A 26,048-nucleotide genomic window follows, 5' to 3' on the forward strand; every position below is an offset into this window, starting at 1 on the left:
CCCCCCCCCCCTCTCTCTCTCTCTCTCTCTCTCTCTCTCTCTCTCTCTCTCTCTGTCATTCTTTCTCGTAGGACTAATGCTTATCTAATTAAACATTTTTTTAGTTTCATATCGTTATTCTATTTTATTCTGATTTTTTTTTTTATTCTACGTGGAAGATAAAATCTGAATTGACTGATGCTTTTTCACAAATCGTTTTTTTCGCTCGGATCAAGATGCCAAGGATTTTATGACAAGTTTATAGTCTTCACTTGTTTCGTTGAATAATTCTCTTTCTCTCTCTCGTTTAATATTTCTATCATAATTTAATTTTTAATTTTATTTATACTTTATTTTTAGATACGTTATACAAAATCCGGCCACTTTTTTATACTCTTTATATTCGACGATCATTGTATTATCTTCGTGATACGCTTGAGATTATTCCGACGATATCAAAACTAGAGGAATTTTTCTCTCCATTTTCTCTCACTATTGCTTCATATTTTATCAAAATAAATAAACCTCTCTCTCTCTCTCTCTTTCTAAGATCGCACAACAATATTCGGATTTTTATGATACGCTTGCCTTTCGATCGCATCTTTTCATTCGTCAAATTAATTATAACATCGAGATAAGGTACTTGATTTGATATAAGACATCTCATTTTTTAAATAATCGAGAAACGCGCTAAATTTATTTATCTTGCATTTGGAATCTCGCATAAATATAAATGTTTATATGAATATGAAAGATAAATTATGATTGACTCGTATGATTTATTAAAATCAACAGAAAGTGTAAAGCCATTCGAGTCTTGAAAACTGGATGTTAATGTTTATTTTATTATGTGAATTTTATATACTGTGTATGTAGTCCCCCCCGCGAATAAATGTTTATATATAAATATATTTTGTTTTGGCATAATTTCAAAGTTTAAGCAATTCTCGTATTTTACGATTCGATCTGGCTTGTCGACAGCCAGTGGACAGAATATAAATCTCGCGCGTGTAAAAGTCATCTGTGATTATAGTTAAATCGCTGGAAGAGGATTACTACTGAAGCCTCACTTTCGAGAAAGGATCGTAATTGTTTTCGTTGGCACGCCGTTGTTCTCGGAGAGAAGTCGAAGAATCGGAAAGTCTCCGACACGAACGATCGGTTTAGCAACAAGTGCGGCGGCCACGGAATTCCTTGGACGCGGCCAGCTTGGCGCGATGGCCATCTTTGTAAGCGCGCGGGGAAGTACTCGACGCGACATCTTTCAGTAGCGTAGCAAATCTTCGCTTTTGGTGACCGTTTCCGGGTACGCGCGCGAAGAAGTGACTCAAACGCAGTCATTCTTAGAAACAGTTACTCCAGACTTTATTTATGACACAAAGGCGGAAAACCCGTCGTAAATCACAAAAGCTTTAAATGAAATGTTACAAGTTAATTAACGATACGATGCACTTGTCTTTATAGATGTATCGCGCTGATGAAATGAAAATCGATCTCCCAGTCTTGTCACGCTCGTTCTAATCGGCTTTCTTGAGGTGCGTGGCGTGTGCGCGATCTATTAAGATCCATTAAGAAAGACTTTCTACAAGAAAATAGATGACCGTGGCTATCGGTTGATCTAAGTGGGAATGGTGGATTAACAATTTTCACGCGAAAGTGGAGAATTGGTCGGAGATTGGCGAAGATTGGGAATTAGCGGAAGATCGCGAGCGAACGTTACGAATTCTCGTCGAAAACCGGAAATAATCCTCGCGATCACTGGGAAGTGAACGAATGAGTTTTCATATATTTGTCCACGAAAACATTCTTTAAAAATTCGTGAGATCTGAAACGGTACTATCGTGACTATATTTTGTGTTTGATTCTTGTTTGTATAAATTTCTCGTAATTCGACGAATAAATTACATACTACATTTTACTATCTTCCTGGTACCGTAAGAGTTAATACAACGATATCAAAATACCTTTCATGTCTTTGTTATTCGATGTTCAATATATTCTATATTTTACTTTAAGGCCCAAGGTAACATCAGCGTTACGAAAATGTGTGTGTGCACCAAGGTCGTAAAATTAATATGCTCTTGCATACGAAAATGGAGTGAATAATCTTTTCTCGAAAACATTCGGACGCACACAGGACTTCGAGGAAATCTTAAAAATTCAAGAAATCAAACCGATGGAATTTTCGCTATAATAAAAGTATAATCGACAATGCTTGGCGAACCGTTGGTTCGCGCGATTTCACCGAGTCGCGCAATGATTCGCGAAACAAGTCGATGCATTGTCGTCATCATCATTGTCGTTGACGACGACGACGACACGATTATAAAACGCTGTGATAACGGTACGCGTATTTTCTCCCCTTCCGACACGAAGCGATGGAAAGACGGAAGCATCGCCGTGTAACTGGGTCAGTCGCAGACGACGATGACGATAGGGGAAAAGAAAAAGAGACCTCTCGTCCATCATTGGCGTAGTACGCGAGCGCGCTACACGTAAGTGCGTAAACGCGTATTTACGTACCGCTAACCTGTCTTCTAAAGCCGCTTGCGTGTTTTACCGTCTCCGTGTACCGTTAGGGACGTTAGAGTTAATCTCTCTTTCTCTCCTCCCTCCACCCTCTCTTTGTAACAAGCATAAAAATGTTCTGACGTTGCGTGTAAAAAAAGTTCTACTGTTAAGTTACAAATAGTAAAAACCTATTTTGAAACATATAAAGAATCATTTATTCGACAGAATACTCTTCTATGGATATACTTTATAAATTTGCAAAATACACTGAATACACTAAATGAGTTATTGCATGCTGAAATTGTTTATTCAATGAAAATTAAAAAATTGATATTGTATGCCAGACAATGTGTCTAAAAGATATCTGAAAGACATCATAAAGAGGTCTTCTAAACGATACGTGTGTTGTTTAGGTATCTTTTACTGTAGATTCACTGAATATTTGTATCATATTTAGAGATATTGATACGAATAATTGTTCAATTACTAAACAGGTTCCAATCGTTTTTTAAGCGACAACTTTTAATGACAATTTGTCATTATCTATAAACACGTTAATTTACAAATATATATTAGATGCCGTCAAAAGCACGAGTTTCACCTACTTCTTTCATACACGAAAAAGTACGGTACTCTTATCGAAAAGTAACATTTTGCACAGTACTTTGTATTTGATTTCGTCGTCGCGAGAAAACATCACTTTCGCGATATGTCAGGACATGTGTAAGGAAAAGTATACAAACCACTCTAGCCTTTAATGGACAGTATAAGGATAGTTAAATATAAAAAAAAACAATTGTAATAACAGTGTCTTTTTTTATTTTACAGATTCTAAAATGAGATTAGAGGAGGATCTGGTGATCCGCAGGAGCCGACCCACGATGATCTCCGCTAAATATCGCGCCCGCGAGGAACGTCGCCGTCTGCTCAAGATTTCCGCCGGCAAGCTGAGGAGGATCGAGGATCCTGAAGCAAGCCTGTGCCGATCGGTTCTTATAAATAACGCGGTACGACGGTTGCAACGTGACAATCGGGACGACAAGACACGAAGTTACGGTACACTTCCAATAGTGGCGTCATACATGGACGATGCTAGCAAGGAAAATAGCATTGTCGGGAGTCTCATCGCCGACGTAACGAACGAGGAAACTTCCTCTAGGAAAAGGTATAACACTGATCGAATAGAATAATTTCGAATAAATTTTACTTTAATAGAATTTTAATTAGTTTGGGATTCTCTTTTGCATATAATTTTCCATATAATTTCCCTCTCCTATTTATTTTCATTTTTGTTACTTTATAATTTTCATCGTGTTGATATTAATATTAACGCTACATAGTGAAAATTATATATACAGACATTCTCTCTCTCTCTCTCTATGCATATAAAGTTTTTAAAGTTAAATCTAAACCGATATTTTTTAGAGTGTTTGAATTTCCTGTTAAAAAATTCTTCGCATAACTCTTTGTTTGGTATTTTTATCATAGAATAAGTACCATTTTTACCGTTGCAAACTAATTCTCATGTCGACATTATTTATGATGAAACGTAGGTTGGCTGACGATTCGAGAAACGACGAACTCAATTCCAAGCGGCATAGGCATGATGACTTAGACTTGCAAGATGATGTATTCAGTGACTTCTACATCTTACCACCGACGCCACGTTTGCTCTCGCATATCGATGAAATTCAACCAGAAGCGTTAGTGTCGCATCATAACGGCAGTCACCATCTGGGCTTCTCGGAGGACCGCTTGAGCGGCGGCGTGGCTGACGTGCGATCGAATGGCACAATCATCAGCACAAGTAGCACCTCCACAACGACTAACGGCATTGGAGTCGACAGCGTGACAAGCTGCCATTCCGTGCTTTTCCCCGTTGTCGGAGATCTCGACGACACGAGCGTACAACTCTCGAGACCAGGAACCGATATGATGGAGGTGGACGTAGTCGATCCCGATCGGCTTTGTGACTTTTCTAGATTCGCCGACTCGGCGAAGACGCTGGAAGAACGACTGGCCGAGCTGCAGTCTTTGGATGAGCATTTCGACCTTACCAAGTTCGAGCGTAATAACAATCAGAGTTGCGGCCGGGCCTTCCATGACATACAGACCTTCCACAGCCTCGTGCCAGGTCTGGAAACTTAGACGATGGTACTATATCTCGAGCCAACGATGTTGCAGAACGCCAACGGCGACGGTGATGCTAGCTTTATGATACACAGAGTCGCCTGACGAGAAATTATGTGTGAATCTCGCGTTGGCCTTATCTTTATGCGCTCGTAGATGGGAAATGTGTGATCAAGCGCATGCCGATGCGTTAAGTACTCTGAAGGACTTTTTACCGTGGGCAAATGGATGGGCTAAATTCTATATTGGACGTGTGCTATTTCACTATTTTACTATTTTAAAAGAACGTGCAAAAAATTTTAGAAATATCCAAATTTCATTGATTGAGACGACAAGGGGGACGATAAAAGTTAAATTTCAAAATGGAATATAATGAAAATAACATCTACTGTTCCAATATTAATAAGATTAAAAAATACAATTGATGCGTATTACTAACATTTTCAATTCAATGTCGGAATTGTAATTGAAAGTTTTATTATTTAAGCTTAATTTGCTTGCAATTTTAAAGACTCAAATTAAATTTAGTTATCATATAGATGATGTTAGGTAATGTGTATGATAGACGATACCGCCATAATGTATGCACGGTATTTCGGTCATATCATATATTGCCTGCATGTCTGACTCATGCTGGTAATAATCTACTTACAGCACTGACTCAATGTTGAACGCGCAGCCACACGAGATACCTAATAACACAGTGAACGCATGCCGCTCTTTAATTGGCCATTTTGTTTAGCAATAATCTTAGTGACAACGTGTTTCATTAATTCTACGATAGAATCCTGAATAAATTCTTGTATCATTTTAACGTGTTGCTATTTCACAATTAAGAATCGGTCTTTGCAGTGCGATTTTATGTTGGCAAATAAGGCTTCGCTCTTTAAATGCCACGCTTGATCTATTTATATGCGATAATATCAGTTTAATATTTAAAGTTAAGTTTAGTTGGCTTATAGACACGACGTATATTTCAGCCAATTTAATATATATGTATAATAGTTTTAATTCTTTTTCTCTGTAATATATATAAGAAGTTGCTTTTTTTATAACAATAGTTTTCTTTTTCATGAAATAATATCTCTTTTTCTCCCTCTTTTCACTTTTTTTTTTATTTTATATCTTAAATTAATTTTTTTATAAACCTTCTTTCATAAATTGTTATAAATCTAATTGAAAATATATACTTCGAATTTGAATTTTCGGAATTTATCGCTGTTAATGATCTACTAATGATCTTGTATGCGCAATTATGAGTCAAGTGCTGATATCCTTGGCGACTCCTTGTTCTCCGCGTCGTCCGCCCAACCTTGCCCACGGCCTGAATTGCCTGAATTACGTTGAAGCACTTTGCGCAGTGCCGAAGCGTCATGGAGGTACATGCTTGTAGGCTGTTCTCCACCGACACAAACTTTTTCGGTACCCGCGCAACTTTCGGCATGGCACACGCAAAATGCGTGCGTGTGCACACATTGTTTGTATATACACAGATAGATTTTTAATAACACGTTAAGGATATAGGATGAATTATATATCGAGAGAGATAGCACACCGAGATAGAACTATAAACGCGCATGGAAAGCAACTTAGCGCCAGTAAGATTTTAAACTTGGAAAACGTTTTCGGACATTGAAAGTAACGTTGAAAATGTCATATTTCGTATTGACAATGAGTGCAAACGTATGTTATCGCGAATGTCTTTGGCTGCTATTTTATTCAAAGATGAGATATGAAATGCCGCAAACGTGTATCTTCCATGCCTATCAAATGGTGTTAAGTGCGCTTTCTGCGCGATTTCTTTTCTGCGTTGCGTTCGAGAGCATTGCTCTACAGCGAATTCTCTCCGATTAGCCATATAGAAAATCTGTATCTTTGCAATGCAGTTTTCTCTGTGGAAAAATCTGAAATTTAGTATTGTTATCAATATAAATTTCGGCACTCCCGGACGTGAATGACTGTTTTTCAACGGTGGTTCTAATGCGGTGCAATTCATTCCGGAGCATAGTCCTCCGTAAACCGTCTTGTAAGCGCGACGAAAGACACGCTATCGCGTAACGCCACAACGAGCCTTAGCTATTGTACGTTATTACATTATTTTTAATGATATTTTATGTTCGAGGAGTAGGCGCCTTAGCGAGCAATAGCTGTACTACTGGTGCTTTCCTCTCTATTCTTTTTTCTACAAATCATCTTATATACATATATATGTTATTGAAAAGTTGAACAAAATGGAAAAATCAAAAATTTTTGGTTTCCACTAATTTTATTATTGAATCAGTGACAAAATTCAGACGTGAGAGAGGAAAATTCCGATTTCTTACTTTCCGCAGACGATAAATTTATGTCCTTGGAAATTTTTTTTAGTGTATCGTAACGAGCCTGTTATAAATTTGTTTTTCGGTGACTGTACATTTGATCGTTATTTATTTCGTCAAGTTCTTCTCTTTTCTTTAGAACAATGCGTTTAGTGCGATAGTGTCTGGTGAAGAAGAATCAATATGGCGATCAACGCAAAAGTTGGTCGGAAAGAGACTATTGATTTTGCTAGAAAAAAATTTTGTATTTAGCGCGCAAAATATTTTATTATTTTGTTATTAACGTGCTAAATGAATCATTTTGAATTCACAATGATTGTTAATCTTCTCGGCATTAAAAATTTTATTCTTTTTTTAAATGAAAATTGAATGTTTAGTTTTATGTTAAGGAAATGTCTATGTTATTTGTAAACGTTGTACACACAAACAGTGTACATACAGGGCATCAATGTCGTTCAATGCGCTTTAACATTCATGAAACATCTTTACCAGGAACTGTTGATAACATAACTCAATTACTTTATTATGTAAAAGAGCGGAAGGAATAGTTGAATCATCACAGTTTCTTTGAGAATGTGAACGCATCGGATGATGTTAACGCTGCCGATTATATGTATAACACATACCGTACAATTATTTGATGATTGCGTCCAAATATCTTTACGAGTTCTTCAAGAGCTCTTGACGGATTTTTATAGTGCAATCTGTGCAATGTCTTCATTTTTAGTATATTTAATCCGTTTCACAATACTTTTTTTTATCGACGATTTTTACATTATAGAAATTGCCGCGTTTCAATGTTGGTTAAATTTCTCTGATCACATGAATACATGTTAATCTTTTTATGTTTGTGTTACAAAATTCTCTAATATCACGAAACAACAGCTGAAATTAATAAACGCGGTACTTTACGATATTCTTCCGCAATATCTTGTCGTAATGACAAGCAACAATTGTATTATCCTTTAAAGTAGTGCACGCGAAGAAAAACTTGCCGATTTATTATGATTATCGATATCAGTGCTTGTTATCGATATCAGCGTATGTCGCAACCACATTTCGTTGGTCTATCGGCAAGCATGCAATCCTCTTTTTTTTTTGTCTAATTTATTTATCCCTCACAAAAGTGCTAAAAGGAATTGGATAATGTTTCGGAATGATTTGTCTCCCATATACATGTCACTTCTGCCATCGACTCCTAAGCATTTGTTTGAAGAATCTTTTCTCACACGTATGCAAATTTTTACTTTTGTTACAGAAAACATTGTCAAGTTTTTCTAGTGCAAAAGCCACAGTAACATATATATAAATAAAAATAAAATCTTTCTCGTGTGTAAGATTGTTTTTTGAAGATACGGGATACATGTTTGATACTATTCACTATTGAAATAAATTTTACCGTACAATTTAGCCATCATTAGCAACGATGTTATTTTTGATAATTTATATTTTTAATATTTGAGAAAAAGAAAGTTGGAAAAAGCAGAGGGAACACTATGTGGGTAGAGACAATTCCGTGGCAAAGTCTGAACGCAAACGCACAGACAGATCCAAACCTCCTTCGGACGCCTGGGCCACGTTTCTGAAAAATGTGTATGATATGCATTTAGGTAACGGAATCCACGTGTATAACTTTCCTGATACCTGTGCTACACATCGCGAAAAAACGGCTCAACGCGTTTACTTGTAAATAGTCGCCTTAGCACTACTAATTGTAAGATAATTAGATATGTATAAAGTTTCATACGTTGTTTAGGTTTCTAGTATTAGTTACATCCGAAATCAGTTACCAATTATATGAACAAATTGCAAATAAACTGCAAAAGCAACAACCGCAGTCTATTCTATTTCCTTCCTTCCTCCTTCTGCAATCAAGAAGACATGCGTGTAGAAACAATAACAAGATTGTATATATTATACATTGTTTATTTGTCATTATATAATTATCATCATGTACATTATGTAAATCGCAATGGCAGTGGTAATGAAATGGGAGGCTGCACACTTTTTGATGGCTTTTTTCTTTTCTTTATTACTTTTTTATTGAGATTTGCGCATATATATGTACATACATATGTATATATATATATATGTCTGTGTGTGTCTGTGTGTATATATACATACATATATACACGCATACACAAAGGATGAAGAACTAATGGTATAATAACTATTACGCTTAAAAACTAAATAAACAAAAGATTATCATAGTAGCGTGTTAATTTAAATAACGTAATAGTAACATCGCGCGGGTGATGTGTGTATGCGCGCGTGAGCGCTTGTGTGTGTGTGTGTGTGTGTATATATATATGTATATGAGCGTGGACGTGTCAAGGTCAGAATTCGGACACATGACAAAGTCCTTTACTTTCTCCTTCGTTCTGTTTTCTAAGCACTCAGTGCGCCTCTCGTGAGACTACGAAGTACGATGATGTACTTCTAGGCTCCTCCAATTTCTTTCCACTTTACCTTTCTCAATATTACTTCGAATAAAGATTTCTCTCAAAATGGGAAAATCGGTTGTTTATCATTATTTAATCACTTTGACATTCTTGTCGTAAAATCTTTTGGAATCATTTTATCTTAACGGACCGGGGATCGATGACTTGATGAATGCTCATCAAGGAACAATATTGAAATACTGTTGTCTATTGCTATGGCCAGCAATACAATTTAGATCGCTTGATACATTAAAATAATAAGAATTACCGTTGCAATCACTTATATGTCGTATCTATAATTTGCATTCATTACACTCTGAATGATGTTTCCAACGACAATTCCAAATGTAAATTCGCGTAGAATTATATAGAAGCGCGATTATTAGTAAAGTTGTTAATTGCGGGTATAAGAGTATTGGAATGGCAATTCTTATTAATTAAAATTGATTTTATTAAAAAAATACGATAGATCTTAATCGTACTGCTAGTAAATCTTAGACAGATCGTAATTAACAAATTGTGCAATAACGAGATCGAATTGATCCCGAGAGCCCAGTAAAATTTACAATGCAGTGCTCACACATTCTTATGTCGCAGAGTAACAGTTCCTAATCTTTTGAAGAATTATTTAAAGGCATCGGTCGCGCGCAGAGCAAACGATCGAAACGAGGCACATGGTGGTTACACAAAAATATCCTCAAATTCTTAAACCCCGTTTCGTCTTATAAGTGTTGTGCGTTTCGTTATATCTATATGGCGATCTCTCTGTGATATATCTTAATATATATTGCTTTAATTTTCAAATACGATTTCGGACTGAAGTTAATTCTGAATAACGTAAACGTTACATTACGAAAAAATGTGAATCGAAGATATTTTTACAGGCGATCAAGCTGTCGTATTATTCGATCACGTCCAGCTCAATCTAATATGTTAATTTACGGTATTTTCGCACGATAATTTTCATTTTCAATTCAGTTATCGAGATACTTCTAACGCAAATACAAGTCTGTCCTCAATCATAGATCATTCGTAATATACATATCCTACTTTTGGGATATCAAAATATGTATAAATTATTGGGAGAGACTGAGTTCGATACGCTTTGAATACTTTCGATGGAGAGCGTAATAAGATAAAAACTTGCAAAGGTGAACTCATGTTTGCGTCAAGTACTCGACAAAAGGTTAAGAATAAACACTTAAACTCTCTTTTCCAAAAGGTTGAAGAAAATAAATGTCAAATTCTCGTTTAAATTGATTTTTAAGAAGGATAGGTCGGACCGTTGTTTTCTCGATTCGACCTCAAAAACCCTCGAAAGCCAAATTTCCGCGATCTGTTGCAAATGTAATTCGATTTTTACGGCGGCCAAAACTGAATCTCTGATGATATATTTCCGAGATCGTAAATAGCGAACACAGTATCGGAAAGAGAGGCGCACAGAGACGAGAGTGCGTTTTCGCAATTCGTCAATTCGCTTCGGTCGTCGCGTTGACTACTTTCTTTGTTTTCTCGGAGAAATTTATCCGAAATTAAAGAAATAAGAGTGACGAATCACGGTGTGTTATCGGCGACATATCCCCGATGTCTAAAAACGTAATAATACGTCGTCTCCTCGAGAGGCCCAACCTGTCTAAAAATCCAAATAAGCGTTCGTATTGCTTTTCCTTTTTTTTTTTTTTTACTGCGCGCAGCGGTTATCTTCAGTTTTACGTTACGCACTAATAAAATATCACCTTTCTGAAAAATATTCTCGTTCACGTACACACAAAGAACATTGAAACATTTTGCGTGACGAGAACCCATTTCCGTTTTTTTCATCACATTCGCTTTTGCACTCGTATTTTTCCTCGAGATCCGCTCTCGTTATCAAGGCCGCGATATTATTTTTCGTTTCACTTTTTTCATGACGAAAGCATGAAAGCAGAGTGATTCCAAGTCGGATTGTAAGAAACTTGCGTAAAGGGTGAGCATCTCTACGTAAAAAACGCCGAAACGTTATCAATCGCGCGAATCGACTAGCTTTCACATTCAATCATGGACGTTTCTCGTCACCAAAAAAGTGAAATAGTCGATCGACGAGTGGATGAAGCTGTTGCTATCATGACCGCGATCGATACGTACACATCAGTGTCAATTTTATGACGCGTCAGTCACATTTGAGCAAACTCGTTGTATCTTTGCAATAATGCAAATTATTTCTTCCGCAAAAAAAGTCAAAATATAATTAACAATGTTACAAATACATTATTATAAAATAATTTTACAAACGCTCCTAATTCTACAAAGACTTGCGTTATATATACACAAAATATTCTTCATCTCACTCATCGTTCGTCACTAACAGCTTTTCTCTTCATCTTTAAAACATCTCTGTTTAGTTCCGATATAACTCGTGGTCTATGCAATCACATAACAATCTCGCAATGAACAATGAGATTAATCCAAAATATCTGTAGCATCATCTTCATCCATTCGTATTTTTACAACTTTTCGTCGTGAGGATAAGATCAACCTCCGACATTTTCGGGACGTTCGTTGACTCTTGGGATACACAATGCTAATCACGGGGTGTACATATAAAATTAATTGGATATTTGAGCAATCGAGATCGAGCAGATGGACTATTAGCGCTACCACTTTGACTAATTGTAAATAGAGAAACAGGAAATTTATTTAGCCGTTCTCCGCATGCAACCAAAAGAATTCTCTTTTTAGGGTCTGAAAGTTATTTTTACTTCAAGAGATCGACTAAAGATTTGATAATGGTTGTTTCTTATCGGTAAATTACGAAAAAGATGTAATATTTTATCTTTTAATGTAGACATTAAAATAAAATAATTTAATAAATGATAATTATTATTAGACAATGTCAAAGCGATCAGTCAGGGTAACCAAGAGTCAAAATCGTCCACTCGACATGGATTTACAATAATTACACTTTTTGCCGCCAGAAAAATAGAATTCTTAAAACTTAAACTCAGTTCTTGTTCGTTCGCGATCTGCAAATTCTTCCATTTTCATCGCATCACAGACGTGTGCAGTATGTGTGCCGTGCCGCGTCGTGTGGAGTGTGCCGTGAGTACAAAATACGTGCAAATAACGAGTGAACTCGCATCGATATTCTTGAGCATTCCAAGTAATAGAGTTTATGAGAAAGTTTAGTATTATATCGCGGATATTGCAGTTTCAAATCATCGTCGACAATAATTGATGATTTTTCTTAGATATCATATTTTTGAAAATTTACTTTTATTGATAAGTGTATATAGATCGAGAAAAAAAAACTATACAAGTGCAATAAGATATAGAAAAGTCTCGAGTACTTCTCGAAACTCGATTAAATATAACGTACAATTGTGAATTTTTGTCAAAAATAATAAGCATTTCTTTCTATGTCTCACTTCTGTGATACTTGATAAAAATTTTGAAGGATCGTATATATATTCTAATATTTCGTGCAGTAATATTTCACTGATGTTTCGCAAGACATTAAAATGATACACTATCGTATTTTCAAAAAAAATATGAATATAAAAAATCAAATTAATGCTACAAATTAATACAAACATGAGATCCGCTTTCTCTACATCAAAATAAAGACAGATTTACATATATTTTTTGTAATATTTTCTATAATCGTAATTTCAATCAGGATTATTTAAAATTTATTTATATACAAAGATTAATAATAAATTTTAAATATTAAAAAATTATATTTTACCAGAAAAGTTAATCAAAACTTCAGATTATCAATAATAATTTTAATAATTAAGAAAAGTGGATTTTATATAAAATAGAACAAAATCGAGAAGTGTTGGACACAATGCAAAATCTGCGATCCATTTATGCCTTCTCTCAATAACCAATTACAAGCTCAATCAATTATCAATTACTATTGACATTTTTTTAATTATAAGGATGAAAAAATTAAAATAAACACGTATAGATAAATCGATATCAATATTCTATGTGTCACAATTGGTTCATTTTATTTTACAATTACATAATATATATCTTTATATATAGGTATACATATACATATATTTTCATATATACATATATGAATACATATATTTCATATATATATGTATACACATACTTCATATATATATATATGTATACATATACTTTTTTGCGACACACTCCATCACGATTTGCGATTTCGAACATGTCCTTGCCAACGATATAACAATACTTATATTCATCATCACTTTATTGCCAGTGATTTCCCTTTTTTCTTTAATTCGATATACATATATGAATATATGTATATATAGGTATATCAAAAATATCCTTAGTAAAATAAAATATTTATATATATACATATATATGTGTGTACGTGTGTATGTATGTATGTATATAATATATATATGTGGATATATATGATACATGTGTATGTATATGTATACACATATATACATATACGTACAACGTATTTTCACGTACTTTTCTTTATATATAATACATTGTGTCTGCATATTATATATATATATATATATACACATACAGACATAATATACAATATTAAGAAAACAAATATGTGTGTGTGTGTGTGTGTATGTGTGTGTGTATATATATATACATATATGTGTGTCTATATAAGTATAATACGTATATACATACACATATATAATTAATATATACATATAATAAATCTATGTTTTTATTAGTATATTTGCACGCGTTTAAGCGTACATTTATTAAATGTGTTTGTGTTTTATGTTACATGTAAATGTAAATACACGAGTGTACGCGAAATATGTGTATGTTAATTACGCATATTGAATATTTTTGCAATAAAATGGATACTTATTTCGCGTATTTATACTCGTGTAGGGTATATCTACAGTTCCTCAATTTTTAAAAGAATATCTATGTACACATTTGATAAAGAGGAATCATTTTTTTTTGCAGATGCAAGATTCTCTCACACAGAATTGTTTTTACAGAAAACTTTATGGTTTTATCAAAATACAATAATTAAATGTATTACCGATTCAATTAACAAATAAGTGACATCATAGAAAAGCAATAAAATATAAATATATTCAAAAATAATATTTCAGAAATATTTGTCTACAAGAGTATTATACAAAATAATAGACCTTGACTGTAAATAGTTACAATAATGGTAAAATGGTTGTCTCCTAATTACTTTTTAAACTTGCAAGCGGTTGGGCACTAAGATAATCCATAATAACAGTTACAATCGTACATATGAATGATATATACAATGTATGATAAAAAATCTTTTACAGTGAAACTCCCTTCCGTGATCCAAGTGCAAGTAGAATCTGCGTCAAATGACAAACATATCAGACTTTTTGACATTCTATTTAGACAAATACATATGAATAATGCAAAGTAATAAAACAATTGCGACAATAATGACAGACGATCATGATTAGAATAATCCGCGCACCAATAATGATAATAAATATTTCTTAAAATATAAAAACTATAGCAACTATTTGACATGTTATTACCTATTGTTCAAAAGCATATTTCTGTTTTTGATCATGCGAATGATAAGATTTTCAGCCAATTGTTGATACGAACAGTGCAAAGAGAATCTCGCATATGTGTAAAAGGAACGTGGAGTGGAGTGGTGTAGAATGATAATGATGTGTATAGAATGTCAAATATCGAATGCTGTACGCAAAAAAAAAAAAAAACGAAAAGAGAAAATCGTCGCAGTCTCACGCACATCCCGATCGTCGATTTTTACCGTTCGATCGTCCGCAATCCTATAAACGAGTTGAACGCTTCAACTCTTATTATATCATAAGTTTTCATTATAAATCGATTAAAAACTAGAATAATGTACTCTATCGGTCTATATGTACAATGCGTATTAATGATAGTAACGTAATAAATAAGCTCAATATAAGAATGTTAAATCTAAACTCACTTTGCATCTATTCGATTCCCTTAAAAGTTTAACACTTTGAAAAGCTTTCCCTTCAAATTGTTATTTAATTATTTATAATCTTGTCATTACGCTCCTAAAGATCGAGCAGGCCAATATTATATTGTGTAATATACATTTATTCGAGTCGTTCTCGTGAACACCCAAAAGGATTTTTATGTAGATAAAATATAGTGACTTGCACCGCTAGTATGTGATTGCCGCATAACTATTGTATGTCCAATTCTCTCTTTAAACGCGGTAAGAGGAACGAATTAGCAATAACAATTATTCAATCAGGTAAAATTCGATATATATTTTCCGAGCTCTTTTGCCCCCTATCACCCACCTTCTTTTTCAAAAAATAGATATGTTCGATATGTTGATTAAGAAAAAATCAAACAAATTGAATAATGTCACTTTTATAATTTAAGTCCTTTCGTATGATAAATCATAAAGGAGACTCATCTAATACACACATTTTCCACTACGATTCTATTATAATTAACTAAATATACAGAAAAAAGAAAAGACGCAAGCTATATGTTTAAATCAAAATCGATGCAATGCTGTTAAAATGATGAATTTTTTCTACGTATGTGTAGGACATTCCATAAATCGATGGTATAGCCAGTAGTAAGGAAGTGATCCTTCGTGAGAAATAATCGAGAAAAAGATATAGTTTTCTGATTATACAAAAAAATCTTTTCAAATAATCTTCGAGAAAGAATTTTCAATACAAAGTCCCGGAAATACAAGCGCGTCTCTACTTAATTGTATTTGAAAATGGTTATAAATAACAGCATCTAATTAGAAAGACTTCTGCTTGGGGAATCATCTTATTATGGTCCCCTACACCTATAATACAGAACGTTCTAGGTAGTATATTTTAAGATTTTGTTCTGTGTTTGTATTGTCACTGTAAGGTCTTCGATCTTTCAATCGATTTTTCTTCACGAAAGATAACTCTAATTGCGAATTGTACTAATATTTATTAGAAACTCGCAGTGTATGTGCCTACGTTTACCGCATCGAGAATCCGAATCTCATGCATAATTACGTAATTAATATAACGGTTGTAAAGTAACGGTTTTTCACCTACCTCCTGTCACTTTAGGCACTTTCTGTGAAAACAGCATTGTTTAATACGTTTTTCATTAATGCATTTTATAGCGAAACTTTGGTTGTTATATATGTATAATATATCGTTAGAATCAAAGTATCTCAATTTCCTCGAATTATCCTACTAATCTATCTACAAGTTTGTGATCACGATCGATGCAGCAAGTATGTATAAATCGCTATAATTTGTCTCTCGTCTTAACTGTAACATAAAATCAATGTGTGTGTTTTTGAGCGTTCAGGCTCGGTAAGTGCATCACGATGCGCTCACATAAGGCAAAAATTGCTCTCAGAGCATTGACCATAATTTTCATTATCATTTTGCTTCACTTTGGCGGTAATTTCAAGATTTGATCGACATCAACGCGTAAAAAAAGCGTACAATCTTGTATAATCGACCTTCTTACCGCTATGTTTCTTTCTTTCAAAGAGAAAGAAACGAAGAAAAGAAGAGACTGAGCACACACGTCTACTTACGTCTCTCATTCTTATTTTTCAACGGATCTCGTGACAGTTTGCGGTATTACCGTCAAAGATTTCGGGATTTTCGGTAAAATCGGAATCTGATTGTTTGTCGACGTCGGCTTAGTTGTCACCTGAATTGACTTGGGCAGATTGAGGTTGTGAAGGATATTTTGACTGGTTGTTGGACTATTTTCATTCGTGCAAATAACGGAACGCGTCATGTCGCATATCAGTGGCTCAAAATCACCGCGGCTTTGACGATTCAACATTTCTTGTTGCATTCGTAAGTGTTTCTGAAATTGCTGACTGTGGCCAGGAATGGTAATCTGCGTCTTTTGATATTGCGATCTGAAGCTTCCGCTAGTCGACGATCCGTTGTTTGTGCTGGTAGCAGGTTTGTCGTTAAATTTCTGCCGTTTGAATGTTTGCATTCGCTTCATATCCGACTCGCACAATTGAAATATCTTACCGCCACTGCCGTAAATGGAGGACAAACTTTGGCCGTCTTTCCGTTTTACGCTGCCGCCACCGTTTGTTGTCGCGGCAGTGCTGCTGCTATTGCTACTGTTATTGCCACCGCTACTGCTACTGCCACCATTGCCACTGCTACCACAACTACCAGCACCTCCGTCGCTACTGCCACCACCGCCGCCACCGCTGCCGCTAGTAGATGGTATAGATAATCGTTGCAAATTTGGAGGAGATTTTTTTATGATTGAAACCCCCGAGCTGAGTTTCAGCATCCGCGGTGAGTTCATTTTAACCGAATGCGACGTTGCACCGCTAGTCAATGGTCTGGACATCAAACTTGTGCCAGGCACGGACAGTCTATCTTTCTCCAAAACGTAACCGCCGCTTAAACGGCGCGAATTACTGTACTCTGTCGCGATAGGTTCCATTATAGGTTCATCCATTTTCTCTGGACCTTCATACGATATTAGTCTATTTTGCACCGATGTAGAGTAGTTGATCGCATTTCGCGAGGCGTTTGGCGCCAGTATTAAATCGCCGGCTCTATAATACTTCTCCAGAAGGATCAAATGTCGCAGGAAAGAGCTTTGATTGCCGTATGGTCGCTGCAACTGCTGCCAAAGATGCTTGGTCTCGCGATCGTACTGGATCATCGTTGCACATTTCTCCCATCCTTGTGGCGTGACTTCGCGCACATTCTGGAACTCAATGTTTACATGAAGATTCATTTCCTCCTCGCCTGGAAAGAGTGTTCGTACGCTTATGGAAGGATTTGCACCGAGTCTCTGCACCACAGGCGCTATGTCGTTATTGTTATTACTGTTGTTATTAAGTCTTGGCCTCTTTGGCAATCGCGTCAAGGTAACCTCATCCATTCCGAGCGTCATCCCATTCGCCATCATCCCATCGCATAGAGAAGAGATCGATGTGCTTGCCGTACACGTACGCAGATCGAGAGTCTTGCGTTTCTTCAAGTTCTCCACCGTGTTCTCGAGATAATGAACGTCCATACCACCACTTTCGTCATTGCTCGACTTGCGTGCGCGATTCTCGTTACCCATTTCGGAACTGCATTCCACCGTACTCTCATTCTTGTTTGGTTCTGGAGTTGACTTGTCCGATGTACCGCTCGTCGTACGTTCCGGAGACTTAGAACTCCCACTTTTGGTCTGTAAATTCTTAATGCTTTTTTTACTCTTCTTGTCCTTGGTCTGATTCACTTGATTCATCTGTTGCGATGAATCGTCATCGACCTCGTCCTCGACGTCGATTCCGAGATTATGCAGGATCCTATATATTAGAAAACACTTCTCGTCAAATACTTGTTTTTTTTTCGATCAAGTTTCTTTAATCCCTATGCTCGCTAAATGCGATTATATACTCACCGTTTTCGGTAACTTTTGCAGAAAACTCTGTGATTCGTATTCATATTTTCAATCTCCCTGTACTTGAGTTGCAGCTGCGCAAAGTAACGACATAACTTGCACACGAACGTGCCAGCTGCAAGTAAGATGGGAATTCCTTGTTGACTGAGCTTGTGATTTAATTCGTCGATCTCTGCGATACTCAGTTGGTGAGTGTGCTGTCGAGCGAGTCGACGTTTGCAAAGCGCACAAGTCAAGAAGCGTCCGATCTTCTCGTAATGATTAACGCAAAATGACATTGTGGTGATTTGATTCGAATCCCAGTCTATGTCAACCTGTAATAACAATATTTCTTGTACGTATGCACAAACCAACACGCCGCCATTCACCATCACACAAACATCGTTAGATATGTAAGTAATCGAGTTACAAATATTAACCTGATTCTGAAGGCCAGTTCTTATCTTGAGCAACCAACGGCGTTTAACGTGATGCCGTGCGGGATCCCGACACTCACGAGCTGAGCACTTTGACATCATTAATTGTCTGTGTTGTTTTTGCGGCTTCTGCTGCATGTTTGCCGGGCTAGTGTTTGCCTAAAGAAATAAGATTTTAGACAAATTTTCAGTTGAAAGTATCAAAATAAACAAGAAGAAGGATATATAGACCAATAACGGTCAAAGCTGGATCACAGTGCTCTTATTATAATTGTGTGAATTTTATATACTGCGTATGTAGTCCTGCCCCCAATAATCTTGTTTATTGTTTATCAATTGTACGATCGTAAAAAGATTTTAATATTTGTTTATCAAAATAAATTATACATCTAATTAATTTATAAGTAATATACAAAATGTAAGTAAATAAAAGTAAATAACGATTTGTAAATTGTAGATATCATAATCGTTGTCATTATTATTAAAAAATAACGAACCTTTCTATCGACATGACGATAGCATGCGTCGCACAAACACGAATCTTTTGTAAGGTGTCTCTCTATGTTCAAGATCTTTTTGCGTCTTTCATCAGATTTTATTTGAGCTAGATGCATCGGTGTGTCCAAAGAACCAAACTTTCCGAAGCAATAACAACATACATCGGCACACACGCGCCCAGGATGTATAGAGAAAGAAGATGATTTTTCTGGAATAACAAGCGACTGACGATCTTTAGGCGCAGCATCCTCATTATCGTCATCTACAATAATAAAATTGAAAAGATAATTTTGTCAAACGTTGTGTCTCAAAACACTTCTTCTGATTTAGGTAATGTAAACACGGCGATATTAGTGAGAATGCAAAAGTTGGCAGGTGACTTTTTAATTTAAAAAGCAAACAGCGTAAAAAATAGCATGCATTGTTATAAAAAATATCAGGCTAAAGTGTAGTTTTTGGAACTAGTGGTCTGTAAAACAAGTGTTGTACAATATTCCATATCAGATTATAAAGATTATAAGCAAAATATGATCATTTCAATTAAACCATATACCACATTAAAGATTTTGCGTAGGGCATATTGCATTCTTTATTGTCTTAAGCACAATAAGTAACTTTAAAGTCAATGAAAGAAAAAAATGAACATGAGACGTTAATAATTTTAATTAATCAAGTATTCTCTAAAATATCCGAAATGGAAATATGAACAATCACTCACTATACTGCACTAGTCTAAATTATCAGCTAGAATAAAAGAAAATGTGAGATTTTCGGAAAAAGGTAACCAAGGAAAAAATAAGTGAGATTATCAATTTAGTTATTCCCGCAACCAGGATTACCGCAAGAATGTCTGTGGTTAGTAGTGAACTTTCGGTTCGCACCAGAGCTGCTATCTCCCAAACCACTGGTTCCAAACTGAAAAAAAAGAAACAAAATATAATTGTAATAATATAAGATTGATAAAGGACTCTTATTATAAACATAAACAAAAAAAGTTAAAAGGACGTTGTAAGAGTCAAAAGAAATAATTTAAAACAACAATTAAAGAAAGAAAAATGCATATATGTAATAAATTAATTTCAAAAGAAAAAATTCCTTCGAAGATGTACATTAAAAATTAACAATATAAAAAGACTTGTTTAAAATTCGAAGATGTACATTAAAAAATAACAATATTCAAAAAACCTGCTTAACGTTTTTATTTATTACATATATGCGTTTTTCTTTCTTTAATTGTTGTTTTAAATTATTTCTTTTGACTCTTACAACGTCCTTTTAACTTTTTTCGTTTATGAAACAAAATATAATTGGATTGATAAAAAATTATATAAGTGTATCAAATTAATTAACTCATTAGCTTACTATTCTAAAATATAATTCTCAGCTCTTCTTTTAAATTCATGTTTCTTATACACGCAAGATTGAAATAAAAATCTCAAAATTCAGAAATCGTGTTATGAAGCGCACGCGTTCTGACACGTGCAGCAAAATCGAGGATAAATCTTGTAAAAAGTGACATGTATAATTTGCTAGATATAATAATTTATCGCTAGATCGATAATTAAAGACCGATGTCACAATTTTAAAATTAAATGAAGAAACCAAAAAAAAAAGAAAAAAAAAGGAGGGATTAAAGGAAGACAAATGTAATAACATTGTATAAGCGAGTTACATTTTTTTTCTATACGAGCGAACAAAAATTTAAATCTCACCTCCTTTTGAATGGTGTAGAATTCGGGTGAATCACCCTCTCCGTCCCCACGTCCCTGCTGCTTGAGAACCATTTTCAATGGAGATCGCGATCCTCTCTTGTCCTTATCCTTTTCCTTTTGTGATACTCTGATGATCGTCTTCAAAGTACCTGTAGATGACTGTTCCTTTTTCTTTTGCTGATTTTGTCTCTTTGCGGCTTCCTCCAGAGACTCGAGTCCCAATAATCGCAAAATGGATTCTTTCCTCTCCTTATCTTCAGGCGTTTCCAAAATCTTTGGCGTACCGCTATTGAACGATTCGCCGGACGTAGAAGTTTCGTCGGAATCTTTGTGCACGAGTTCTGGCGTTTTGAGAGTCTTGCGTTCGTTCTCTAGTATATCGATATTGTCAGCTGTTTGTTGCGACACATGATTCTCGGATAAATTTCGTGAGAGTTGTCGTTCCTCGTTCTTGCCGATCTTTGCGCCGATGATCGTTTCGATATCATTTTCCGATTTGCTGCGTAAATTAGGATCTTTGTCAACTTTGTCCACCAATCCACTTTGTCCGTCTTGCTCGAAGAATCCACGAAAACTATCTGTACGCTCGCCGCTGGCGCTACCGTATTTGTTTAAGAACGATCTGTTGTTCTCGTTGATTTTGGCAACTTCATTGTCCAGCAGGGTTTCTTCCTTGTTCTGCTGATCGGACTTTCGCAAATCTCGTTTGACCCGTTTGGTCTTGGAACTGTTGGATAATTCTTCTTTGCGTTTTTTCAACTCTCTACCGCGACGGCTACGAGCTTGAGGCTCGAGTTCGCCGGCATCTAATTCGTTGTTCAATAAATCATTTACATCTTCTGTCTTTTGAGGACTTTCAGCATCATCCACCGAGCCCAATACCATCTCATTGGTGTCGTTCTGTACATCGGAAATCTGCGTTTTTTGAACCACTTCAAATCCTTCTTTGATTTTTACGTTGTCGGTGTGCTCTCGGCTGCGAAACGCGGTTTGTTTATTTTCAACCCTTTTCTGTTTGTCACGAGCTCGTAATACTCTTTTGTTTTCTTCGTTTAAAAGTTTTCGCTCATCAGGATTTTTATCATCCGAGAATTTATTGCTTTGCTCTACTGTTAGGATAGCTTCATTATGTTCTGGTTTTTGTTCCGAAGTATTCTCGTCCGTGTTTGATATAACGCTAGATTTATTTAATTCTTTACAATTACTATCATGATCGAGCTCCTTGGTCTCAATATTTAGTCGATCAGAGGTGCAATGTACAGATGAAGAATTTACAGAGCTACTATTTGAATCACAGTTTACAATAGTTGGTACGTGTAATAAATTATTGTTAACTTTTGGACGTTTTGCGCTTTGCATCGTCTTACAAGACGCATCGTTGTCTCGTAATATTTCAGTTGTGTCAGTAGACTTCCCGTCTAAACTTTTGCTTGGTGTTTCGTTTGTATTATTGACAGCCGATTCTAATGGTGTAGAGCTCTCGTTACGACAAACGGATGTTTCTTGATTATTTTGAATTTCCTGCTCCTTATCCAATATCTTTGTATCACACATCGTATCTTCATTTCGCATGGTGTCATTTGTAACATTTGGTAATGGTTTGGCAGAGTGATCTTCCGCTACTAATCTTTCTACCTCACGAGATATACTTTCTAATGTTTCTGCTTCTTCTGAATTATCTGTAACATTCAGAGAGATTTCAGATTCTAATTCCTCTGTTCCTTTTACTTGTAAATGTTCTTCCATAAATATCTTCTCTGTTTGTTCAGAAGAAATCGATGGAGACACTGTTAAAGCCACAATATTATCATCCAAAATTTGATCCTCTGAAATTGTTTCTTCGTTTATAGATTTTTGTATATCCGCTACAATATCCTCCATGCTATTCGATCTTGAGATTGGTTTATTTGGTGTCCTATTCGATTTTCTCATTTCATTATTACTGACATTGTCAGTAAAATTTTTATCATTGATTCTTGAAGATTTTCTCGTAATCTTCTTGTTCTCGTCTAATATCTTCGACTCAGTGTTACTGACATTGGCGCCACTGGTTGTACTGCAACTAACGTTTTCTTTTTCTGGCTCATCTACATTCTTGTAAGATTGTTCTGCAGTATTACTATTATTTATATTACATGTAGACTCGCAATTACTACGTACGTCATTAATTCCATCGTTATCGGAGGATTTGTTTTCTTGAACATTCTGCGAATGTGTTTCTGCTTCTCCAATATCAAACTTGACTAGTTTCTCTTCAATCTCTTTGGCAGTGTCGGCCACTTTTGGTACTGAATTTTCTGAATTTTCTGACGTGATTTCATTTTTCGTAACTGTGGACTTATCCTCGTCAGTATTGTCCTCCAGTCCCATTTTCTGAGACTCTGTACTGAGTGGTGCGACAATTTCTTCAATCTTGGGCACGTCAAAGTTTTTACTTAATCCAAGACCTTTTTCCGGACCAAAGATTTTATTTTCAATGGATTTTGCTATATTTAATTTAATGTCTTCAATCATTTGATCTATTTGCGATTTTGAGTTACCATCTGATTTATCTGTGCTGTAAAAGGAATTGACTGTTTTTTTCATGTCTATGTTTAAACTACTTCTGCGACCTCTAGATTTATCTGTGAATTTGGCTAAAATATTGTCTCTCTTCACTTGCTCAAAATTATTAAGTTTCTTTGAATCTTCTTGCGTTTCCGTACATCTCGGCATTATTCGCACATCTTCGATTTTAATGTCATCGTCTTTCGTTGCTTCGCATTCTGTAGTTTTAGCTTTAGTTTTAGAACGAAGTGTCGGTCCAGTCTCGCCTGTCCTGTCTGTGCGATCGCTGTTATTGTTGTTTTCTATTTCTGAACCAGTCTCAACGTCTTCCTCAAAATTAAACGCTTCATCCTTGGAACAAATCTCCTCTTTGCTCGATGCTGCAGTATTTTGAGATTCATTACAACCGGGATCCGAAAAGCAAGAGTCGTTATTTATATTACAATCCGAGGCATGTTCGATCAAATTATCTGAGATAACAGTTCCATCCGAATTTAGCCTGTGCCGCTTTTTAGGATCGTTATCTGTAGAATTTCCCAAATCTGACAATTGACGCTGCTTTCCATTTCGTAAACTTCTTTGAGACGGTTGCTCAATATAGCCAACTTTCGATCTTTTTCTCAACTGAATGGCATTCTGAAGTCCTTGATCCGCTTCTACGGACTCGCCGTCCGATGTACCTTTGGTGTCGTCGGTGTCAGGTTCTTTCTTGATCTCGATGTCGCAGGCAATATTTTCATCCACCAACATTTTCTTATTCCTTTTCACCTTTCCTTCAGTTTTCTCTGTAACGCTTTGTTGGTTTTCGGAGTCGCTTAACATTGAAGCAATAACTTCGTCTATGGTAAGATCGATAGAATTCTTGTTATCTAAAATCGTCTTTGGAAATTTTTCAACACTGCTTCTTGCACTAGCACCGCAATCTAATTCCTTACCAGTGTTCTTCCGATTTTTTCCACTCTTATTATCAGTCTCTGCAACTTTTACAAGACTGGTACTATTCTTCTTCAAGTTCGTTAACTTGACCGTTTTGGCACTCTTAGTCAAAGAATCTGGACTTTCCGTTGTCTTTCCTTTTTTGCCAAGTTTTGGACTGACTTTAGTACTTGACGTAGCACTGGCTTCTTCCTTATTTTGAACGTCAGATTTGGTTTTTTTGGTCCTGAGATTACTCTTGGCACTTTTACTTGGTGTTTCAGTTCCTTTGCCTTCGTTGTCCCCGTTGTTTGTCTGATTTTCTGAAAATTTCGGAGCGGTATCTGCTGTCTTAGCTGTCGAATCTTCTGGCTGTCGAACTTTCTTTGCACCCTTGGCACCTTTCTTAACGTCAGGAGCTATCCTGTGTATATCCTTGTTGGTCACTTTCTTGGTAACCTTGGACTTGATAAGATTTGTCTTAGTTGCTCTTAGATTCTGTTTGCGTTTCAGATTTTTAAGAGCATTCCTACGCGGTAAGCTCGCCTCTAGTTTTACAGGAAGTTGACTACCTGTCGCTACTGTATCAAAAATCTCTTGTGCTGCAAGCTGCTGTTTTACATTCAGCAATGACTTGCCTTTCTTATTCTTGACCTCATTGGATGGCAAGACGGAATCGTTACTCGCCTTCTGTTTCGATTTGGAAGGCGCTAAGGGTTTCTTTTCCCTGGATGCCATCTCACTTCCACCCACATTGGGCTCCTGTAACGTCATTTACATTGTACTTTCTCAACAACTATAACTACCTAAACTCATCGTCGACAAATTATTTGACAAATTATTACAATAGTTGCAAGCATTATATATAAAATTACTACATATAGAAAACAATCTCGAATGGCTCAATGGAAAAATCGTTGAGAGAAAGAGGAAAAAGTTTGCAGCAAAACACTTGTTAAAAGACAAAATGATAATTACGAAAAGAAACTATGTAAGTATCTGACATTTGTAAATATCCATGAAAAGATGGACTGTAAAAGTAAAATGGCGAGTCAAAATCCACGTTTTGCAACGACAAGGAGCCGTAGCGTGCGCGCGGGCGCGCGATACCATTTCGCGGTGTGAAACGCATGCACGATTTAGCAAAGTATAATCGAGGGAGAGCGCGAGAGAGAAAGAGAGAGAGAGAGAGAGAGAGAGAGAGAGAGAGAGAGAGAGAGAGAGAGA

The 26,048-nt window shown here is 35.8% G+C and overlaps 2 protein-coding genes across 2 annotated transcripts; one reads left to right on the top strand and one right to left on the bottom strand.

The window, feature by feature from the left end:
* Positions 1 to 3,209: 3,209 nt before the first annotated feature.
* On the top strand, positions 3,210 to 4,864 carry LOC108779841 (uncharacterized). The gene is made up of 3 exons (XM_018547348.1): positions 3,210 to 3,213; positions 3,319 to 3,655; positions 4,044 to 4,864. The coding sequence occupies exons 1-3, from the start codon at positions 3,210 to 3,212 to the stop codon at positions 4,636 to 4,638; spliced, it is 936 nt and encodes a 311-aa protein (XP_018402850.1). The 3' UTR covers positions 4,639 to 4,864.
* Positions 4,865 to 16,900: 12,036 nt separating this feature from the next.
* east (enhanced adult sensory threshold) lies at positions 16,901 to 25,559 on the bottom strand. Its single transcript, XM_018547349.1, has 7 exons — positions 21,360 to 25,559; positions 20,487 to 20,562; positions 19,647 to 19,909; positions 19,153 to 19,308; positions 18,734 to 19,047; positions 17,540 to 18,638; positions 16,901 to 17,413 (listed from the first exon to the last, which is right to left on the bottom strand). The coding sequence occupies exons 1-7, from the start codon at positions 25,557 to 25,559 to the stop codon at positions 16,901 to 16,903; spliced, it is 6,621 nt and encodes a 2,206-aa protein (XP_018402851.1).
* Positions 25,560 to 26,048: the final 489 nt, after the last annotated feature.

The sequence above is a fragment of the Cyphomyrmex costatus genome, unplaced genomic scaffold (assembly GCF_001594065.2).
Source record: "Cyphomyrmex costatus isolate MS0001 unplaced genomic scaffold, Ccosl1.0 scaffold639, whole genome shotgun sequence".
Taxonomy (NCBI): domain Eukaryota; kingdom Metazoa; phylum Arthropoda; class Insecta; order Hymenoptera; family Formicidae; genus Cyphomyrmex; species Cyphomyrmex costatus.